The sequence below is a fragment of the Leuciscus leuciscus genome (assembly GCF_965113295.1).
Source record: "Leuciscus leuciscus genome assembly, chromosome: 5".
In the NCBI taxonomy this organism is placed as follows: domain Eukaryota; kingdom Metazoa; phylum Chordata; class Actinopteri; order Cypriniformes; family Leuciscidae; genus Leuciscus; species Leuciscus leuciscus.
The window spans coordinates 34,818,771-34,827,458 of record NC_138729.1 but is presented as its reverse complement, the minus strand read 5'-3'; the positions used below and the strand labels follow the sequence as shown (position 1 = coordinate 34,827,458).

The 8,688-nt window shown below is 35.6% G+C and overlaps 2 protein-coding genes across 2 annotated transcripts; one reads left to right on the top strand and one right to left on the bottom strand.

Annotated features, from left to right (window-relative positions):
• Nucleotides 1-70: 70 nt before the first annotated feature.
• gig2o (grass carp reovirus (GCRV)-induced gene 2o) lies at nt 71-1,129 on the bottom strand. The gene is made up of 2 exons (XM_082169406.1): nt 1,026-1,129; nt 71-922 (listed from the first exon to the last, which is right to left on the bottom strand). The coding sequence occupies exon 2, from the start codon at nt 919-921 to the stop codon at nt 265-267; it is 657 nt and encodes a 218-aa protein (XP_082025532.1). The 5' UTR covers nt 922; nt 1,026-1,129; the 3' UTR covers nt 71-264.
• Nucleotides 1,130-1,838: 709 nt separating this feature from the next.
• On the top strand, nt 1,839-8,363 carry LOC309498596 (POU class 2 homeobox associating-factor 2). Its single transcript, XM_082169403.1, has 5 exons — nt 1,839-2,038; nt 4,544-4,644; nt 5,737-5,779; nt 5,912-6,219; nt 7,567-8,363. Exons 1-5 carry the CDS (start codon nt 2,026-2,028, stop codon nt 7,981-7,983), a joined length of 882 nt encoding a protein of 293 aa, XP_082025529.1. The 5' UTR covers nt 1,839-2,025; the 3' UTR covers nt 7,984-8,363.
• Nucleotides 8,364-8,688: the final 325 nt, after the last annotated feature.

Here is an 8,688-nt window from a genome sequence, read left to right as displayed (position 1 = left end):
GGAGCAATTAGCATATTGCATTATTTAACTGATCAATTCGTCAAAATAACGTAAAACACAAGCCTAATGAAACGTTTTAAAGATAAATGAAACTTTTATAGGCCTAAATATGATTTGGCTACAGAGGGTTAAAAGACAACAACAACAAAAATAACAAACTCATATGGATATACAACCTAATACAGATGTTAAAAAATCAAGGTCTGGGAGTGGGAACTGGGAACCCATTCATAATCTTAAGTTAGCCTTAATGACATTTCAGATTCAGTCTCTTTCTCTGAACTTTCTGCTTTTGCACACGTGTTTTCCCTGAAAAGGGCAGATTTGTTTCTTGCACTCCCAGCACGGCTGAATATCATGGTCTTCATCAGAATTGTCGAGATGACAAAGATCGCAGTCTGAGCCTTTGTTTTTCAGTTTACTGCGAACCAGCCGTCGAAGCTCCCTGCGTTTATCGTTATCCACACAGCACGCCACGCCAATCACCTCGATGCGACTGGGGTCCCACACGCAGTCCTCCTCGCGACCGGTCTTGATGGTGGAGATGTTGCTGTTTGGCGGAACCCACGCGCAGTCGTACCCTTTGCTGTGCCACGATGTCTGGAGAGGATGACTATCACAGTCTATTTTCTTCACTTTTCCAACACGCACCCGCAGTTTGAAAACGACTTTATTGTTGACGTCAGTTTTGAGCGGGTAACACTTGGCTTTATCAATGTTACGACTGACATAAACCCCGGCGCCCAGCATTCCATCTTTAGAGGGTATAAAACCTTTATTAATGATAGCCGTGGCGTTGTTCAAATGTGCGCCGTGAAACATTGTGTATACACGGCCTGACTTCGGTTCCTGGTTCTCGGACAGAGACTTACTGCGGTCTTTAACAGCTTTCCAGCCACAGAAAGACACTTCTCTCTCCATTCTAAGATCGAATACGAAGATTGAATTAGTATTTGGAACCACTAAAACAGCATTTTATGTTTAAAATCCACGGAAATCATCATTAAAGGGGAAAATGCGCTCACCTTCTCCAATATCGTACAGCCTATGCACCCGATAGACTACCTTTTTACTTTCGATTTCGTTACTTCCAAAATAAAAACCATCGCGAGATTCCAAAACCTTTAGTCATCATTCCCATGACAGCTTTCTATTTTAAATAGGCATATAGACTATTATATAAAGTAGGCTAAATTGTATTTAGGTACTGTCCCAGTAGCATTTGCCTTTGATGCACTGTAAAAAAATTTCCTTCAACTTTGTTTCTATCCGTAACATATCAGGCCTAATAGTTGTTTCCATCCAATAACTTGACACAGAGTTTTGTCAATTAGTTGAGCTCGTAACACTTTGGTTTTGCTTAAAACATTTAAGACAGCAATTCGTTTTAAAAACTTATATTCTTTCAATTTTAGTGGGTTGATTTTATTTTATTATTTATTTATTTATTTATTTGACTAATTATCAGTTAATGGATTTTAAACCTATACAGTCACATATAGGCTACTATCCATCAGGCTACCCCATACTATCTCCTCTTTAAAAATAAAGTTTTTGACGCAGGGCCTCTTAATGAAAAACAGCTTTATATACGTTTAATTAATAAATTTTCCTTTGTCCTCATCTTTTGTGTTTAAGTAGATCTACTGTTAGGTAAATTGCTTTTCTCTTTTTTCTTTATCATTTTCCTCGCTATCATATTCAGCTTTTAATGTCACACTCTCCATTTTTTCAACAGTGCAGCCTTAATAGTGTACTCTGATCTGTAGATGCAAATTATTAAGAAACGTCTCCAAGCCAGTTATTTGCATTTTAACCAAATGATGAAGGCTTCACAAGCGAAACCATGTGAAGGGTATGAATAGATGTGCGTGAGCTTGACCATAAGCTTCATACTGTAGGCTATGTCTATTTGGGTTTTTAAATCTTCTTTCTTCTTTTGATATAATGAACGTGGTATGATTTCTGCTGGAATAGGAATCAAAATTGAAGACCTGAGAAACCTGGCAGCACTCGGCTAAAATTATGATGGAGACAGGTGAGAGTTTGTGAAAAGTATTTTAGTATTTTTATTCATTTCATTCGATGTTTAATTTGTAACGCATTAATGATGGGGCTTTACATTTATATTAACTGTGCTCACTTAACTATTCGTAAGATATAAACACCGTTGTTGTTTTACAAATGTATGTCGACAATTTTATATTGTAGTATATTTAACATAACATAAAACGTGTTCGCTCTTTTAATCTAAATATAGGCCTATACCTATAGACTACCTAAAGCTAACAGTTGTGAACGTCTTACTTAAAAAAAAAAAAAAAAAGAACCTGGCTTGACCCTGTTTTAGTAGCCTACGAAAAAATAAGTGTGCAAAATCTGTATAGCAACTGAAACGTGAAAATGAAGTGTTTTGAAATACGGGCTCTAGTAGACGATGTAATTACTTGTTAAAAGCTACGAGAAATGGGAACAAAATAGCCTAATGTCTGCACCTCAGCGGGGGTTTTGACACTAAGAATGATTTAGGAATTTGTGAGATAGGTTAAAAATGCCTGTCAGAATATGTGCGATAGGTTAAAAGTGCCTGTTATAGACACAGGTGACTATATCAGATACCTCAAAATAGTAAATATAGCCTATACCTAAATATGGTCGTATCTTCTATCAAAACCAGGACAATATTTAAGACCCCTCTTATCTCTTTCTCTATGTCAAGTACCGCATTATGACTGTTAACGGGTGGATTATGACATCAGGCTATGACTGTGCGTGCACACCCTAGACCACAGATGAGACAGGTGTGTGTCAGAGAGAGAGAGAGAGAGAGAGAGAGAGAGAGAGAGAGAGAAGATATGAGTCAACCATTGAAAACTGATATTGGATATTAGAACATAAGATAACTGAGGTAAAATTCCACTTCTAAACGAGAAAACAGCTGTTTGCCTAAGGATCTGAATTAGAAAACTGAACGATTTATAAGCCTAATAATAGGCTACTTTATGTTAAATTGTTTGTTTAACAATAAGTATTTTGCAATGATTTTTCCTCATGCATAGGTGTGCAACATGGTTCTCAGTTAGTGTAGGTTAAACAGATTTACAGCTGGAGATCTCAATATTCCTGCAAAGCTTAGTTTTGTAGTTTTCTATTGAAACTGAAGACCATGACTGGACAGTATTTTAATAGTTGTATCTCTAGTCACCAGGAGATTAACTCCAACATAACATTAATATTCTGATTAAATTATTGTGTAAAATTAGTGCATAAAATGTATTTGGCTCACAATTCTGTTTCTACCCTTAAACCATGTCATCTCTCATCAACATAGGAAAACATAAAGCCATGATGAATCAATTTCTTAACTAATACCACAAGTAGGGACTTATAAGAAATGCATACTGTTTAAAACAAGTTCATATTTAACACATTTTATAGATTTTATTTGCATGAATATGTTATTTCAACAGCTGCTCAGCAATAAAACCCGTCAGCATTCATTCACAGTTCAATTCTGGGTCAGTCCAACTTTTAAAAACGTATAAAAAAAAATAAAAAAATAATTAAATAAAAATGGTATAGAAACAATAAAAAATACTTAAAGTGTTGAATAAATAGTTAAGTTTGCTTACTGAAGCAGTAATGTAGACATGTAGCAGTTCCAAGTAGCAGGTTCTCCTTGAATAAGAGTTACTGAGGTACAGAATGGTTGCATATGGTCAGGTATAACAATTCATGATTCATTTATGATTTAAACGATATAACATAGACTAAATAATCATTTATCAACTATTCAAATTATGTTCATTATGTTAATGGTATAAAGTAAACAGCGATTTTTTTTTACAGAGTCTAACATAAAAAAAATAAAAAAACATAAAATGGCTGTGAAACTTTTAAAGCCTGTGAACACTGGGAAATTATGCAAAAGATGGTTTATTCTATCGATATATAAATGCCCATGTGAAAAAAAGACTTCCACAACAAAGCAACAACAGCCTAACAGTGTGGATATTAACAAGTCTTTTTAGTGATAAAACGAAGCACTGTATCTATCGATAAAATAAACCATAAAATAAAAAATAAATTCTGCATTCACAATAAGGTTGCTTTAAGTATTTTTTGTATAATTTCCCATTGTTCACTGGCTGAACAATAATAAATAATAAATAATTTCACAGTCATATGATAATATCGATTTATTTTCCACAGTCTCTTCTAAAAAAATGATCACTGTTAGGCTATTACTGCTTCGTTGAACTGTAAAGTCACTGCTCTGAAGTGTAAAGTCACTATCCATGTGGAAAGCTTTTGGAACATACTTTATTTGCATGTCTATTATGAAGGTTCATTTAGTAAAAAAAAATCCTTTACATTAATTCATGACAGGTTACTCCTGAAACATCAGATTAACCAGGGGATTTATTTTAGTTTTTTTGCTTTGCTAGTGTTTTTTTATGCTTCATTTTCTGTTTCTTAATGCTAGATATTTATAAAAAAAAAAGACATAAAACACTGTAAATATATTTCTTTCTCCCCACAGAGTATTCCAAGAGAGTATACCAAGGTGTCAGAGTCAAGCACACAGTCAAAGATCTTCTTGCAGAGAAGCGATTACGGCAAACAAATGCACCCCGATACAGTGTAAGTTAGCCATCATTCTCACTGTCTTGTTGTCTGATGTTCTTGTATTAACTTGATCATCCCATATCCATAAGTGTTTTACTCTGAATTTTGTCAGATTGACAATATACAAACAAACAGAAGTATGAAGTGTAAGATATCTCTCACACAGCAACAGTATTCAGAGCATCCATGCTAGTCATGTCCTTGTTACTTTTAAGAGATAAATATCAGGCACACCTGCCAAAATCAGATCTACCTTCCTGAAAGGGGACAGACAGGCATTGTTACAATAGACGGTTAAACCCAAGCCTTAACCAAGGGCATTACTGAGGGATTTGCTAACAAAATACAAAAGAACAGACAGTCCTTGTGCTCAAGTGAACTCCTGCTGCAAGTTGTTGTCTGCTTTTGTGTCCTTTACTGAAACCAATGGACCAGTCGGTTCATGCAAATGCCTCAGACGGGGTGGTTGGCCTCAACATATATCTGAACAATGGTCTAGCAAAGACATACCCATTACATATTCTACAAGTTAAATAAAAAGCACTCACAAAATATATGAATATAAACTATAAGAATTCCCTTTATAGAATATTGTTGAAAAGGGCCTCTATGTATGGCATGTATTGACAGCAAGTCTCAAACAAAGAACGATATCTACTAAACAAATGAACTTAATTCCACTGTGTACTTCCGCGGCACGTCGCGGAGTCAACTGGGATATAATCCCATGATTTCTTTAGATCCTTGTGGCAAAATCTCATGAGAAGAGTACACACTCCACCGGAGGCAAGTGTACACACGGAGAGCAAGGGGGGGGGGGGAGCACTGTTGTGACACTGGCAAATCATATTCAAATATCCTCCCGCATGATTTGCCTGGCTTTCAACAGAACAAGCACTAAAACTTTTTCTCCATATTCTCACTGGCTGCAAGTCAGGCAAAATACAAAGCAGCCCAATGGGGGTTCTGCGTTTCTCTTTGCCTTTATATTGTAGGGGGATTCATGTGTTTTCATTACACGTAAGTGAAGTTTATGAGAAACACACACACATAGACACAACTGTGTTAGTGCCAATGACAATGACTCTCTAACATTTTTGTTTTCAGACGAGCAGCAGTTCTTCTCAGCCAGCTTTTGTGCCAATGCCCGGTGAGTCCATCTGGTAAAGCTAATCCACAGCTAGATCTAATTAGATATGTTCAGATCTAACAGGTGTCCACAGTGAGAGGCTAATTCATCTTGAATCATGGAGTTAACTGAATTTCCTGCTTCCTCTTGCAGGGTCACACATGCTTCCTGGTTACTATAGTATGCGAAGATCCTTCCTCCCAGACTCAGACCTCTGCCATCCCATGAAGCAGTACTCATCACCAGACACTTACTCTTCAGCACTGGGAAGCAAGGCCTTTTCGTACGACCACCCCTCCTCTTACCCTTCCTTCATTGACAGCTACTACACTCCTGATTCATATGGAGATTACAGAGGGCCAACGTCTTATACCACCAGTGGAGGGTCACTGTTTCCACCATCTACACTACCAACACTACTACCAACTCTGTCTGGAGAGTCTTCGTCACACTTGCTCTTGGTATTCACACTTCCTACAGCTGATATTATTTGGGTCATTGATGTATAAGTGTGTCCATGATAAAGAAAAACACACATTTTACTCCTTTAGATAAGAACACAATGGTTACATTCTTAGAAATGTACTCTGTGTTCAAGTTGGTTTCATGTGGTTTTAAAAAACGTTTATAGCATTTTAAAGAAAAGTTTCAATTCAGTAACTCTATAAACGTCCATCAAGTCAAAAGCAAAAACATTATTATCAAGCTAATTTTTAAATACATTTTTCATTTAATTTTTATTTAATTTTTTAAATATCATGAATTTAATAATTAATCTGTAAATATAATTTATGAATATCATACATTTTGGATGAAGATTTGGATCAGTAAGATTCAAAAAGAATAATACTTTTATTCAGCAAGGACATTCAATTGACAAAAAACATTTATAATGTTACAAAAGATTTCTATTTCCAATAACTACTGTTCTTTTGAACATTCTGTTAATCAAATAATTCTGAAATAAAATGTATCAGGATTTCCACAAAAAAAATGTTAAGCAGTACAACCATTTCCAACCTTGATAAAAACAGGAAAGCAGCAAAATCATCATATTAGAATGATTTCTGAAGGATCATGTGACACTGAAGACTGGAGTAATGATGCTGACAATTAAGCTTTGATATTACAGGAATAAATTGCATTTTAAAATGTATTGCAATAGAAAATATATTTTAAATTGTAATATTTCCTAATATTACAGATTTTATCAAATAAACGCAGCCTTGGTTAGAATAAGATACTTTTTTCAAAACATTGAAATAACTCAAACTTCAAACTTTTAAACAGTAGTGTACAACCTGACATAATAATTGCCTTGTCATAAAAAGACTGAATTAAAAAAAGGTTGCACAACCAATATGATTTTGTGGACAAACAGTTCATCAAATATTAGTAAAAAAAAAAATAACAAAAAAAGATTATGCCAAACTACTTAAGTTTTTCTTTTCAAGCATTTTATTCTTTTAATTAGGCTTTTCTTCTTCATTATGATATCACCCTGACATTTTTGACATACACACACAAATATATATATCAAAATTAAAGATTAAAAAAAAAAAAAAAAAAAAAAAACGAGTGTCACATCATTGTCCCATTTTCTAACCAGAATAATGAAAAGATTAATAAGCAATGTTGTTTTTTCAATAAGGTGTTGCATTATTTGTTTGTTTTACTGTATTTATTGTTTTGTATCATGTCTATATTTCTCTATTTTAACTCCATTTCCTGTTTTTGTAGCACTTTGGGAATGTGAAAAGTGCATTATAAATAAAATGAATTGTTATAATTATTTCTCTATGCTGCAGAGAGACCCTTGGGATCAGCCATCAGAGGACCCAGTCAGTCAGTCAGAAGTCATTTGTCCTGAGGGTCCAGTCCCCGTGGCAGACTCACCATCTCTGGGAGGGCCTGACTCTGGCGGTTCCTCTCCATACCGTCTATCCTCGGGGCGCAGCGGGAGCTCCATCCCATCCAGCTCTCAGCCTTATACTCTACAACCCCTGGAAGATGTCCCGTACACAGCAGCATCCTACACCTCTGCCTCCAGCTACTCCTGCCCACCGTACATGGTGACACCTGGAGATCTGGCTGTGGTGAAGATGACAGCCGTAACCTCAGAGGAGACTAGTGGTGGAGTGGTGTCTCTCAGTGACACTACATCATGGGCTAAAGATGATGGAACTGGCTCCTGGTTGTCATATGAGACTAGGAGGGCTTTTTGAGAGGCTTAAATGACAATACAGAAACTGTGGACTAATCATTTGCACTTACACAGCCTCTCTATTCTTATACAGAAGGAGATTATATACATCCATCATAAAGATGACCTCCTCAAGAAATGATGATCACAATTTTTAAACTGTTCATATTGCGTAAGGATACAACAAAAACATGTGCTGATAGTTTAGTTAATTCAGGATTTAATTATGCATTTTACATGTCCACGCGTTTTAGAATGAATTAGAAGCAATGCTCGCTTTTTTTCCCCTCTTTCCTACATTTATAATTCACAAATACTACCAATGAACACTTAAAGACAACGATGTTAGACTTTTGTCAGGAATGCCATTATATAAAAATAAACATGTTTTGGCTTAAAGAAGGTGTGTTGTCTTTACCGAATAGAACAGAACAGCTGTTCTAAGGAACTTACCTCTCTACATGAGTACTGTTGTTAGGACGCCACTCCGTTGTTAAGTTAAGGCCCCCTTAGTGACAGGAGTGAATGAGGACACGAACACATCGCCTGTTCAAATTTCTCCCCCTTCGTTTAATTTATCTCTTATAAGTCATGCATTTTTCAAGCAATTAAACTGTCCCACTAATAAACTAAATATGAATGTACAGTCACAAATATACTAGTCAAAATAAGTTATTTAAATTTGCAGTAACTTTTATAAGGGCTTCTATTTGTGAGCCACCACGTT

Excerpts from the sequence above, each read along its gene's own strand:
- gig2o (XM_082169406.1), bottom strand. The coding sequence starts at position 921 with ATGGAGAGAGAAGTGTCTTTCTGTGGCTGGAAAGCTGTTAAAGACCGC.
- LOC309498596 (XM_082169403.1), top strand. Across the intron at positions 4,645-5,736 it reads CAAATGCACCCCGATACAGT|ACGAGCAGCAGTTCTTCTCA; the intron begins GTAAGTTAGCCA and ends TTTTGTTTTCAG. Across the intron at positions 5,780-5,911 it reads AGCTTTTGTGCCAATGCCCG|GGTCACACATGCTTCCTGGT; the intron begins GTGAGTCCATCT and ends TTCCTCTTGCAG.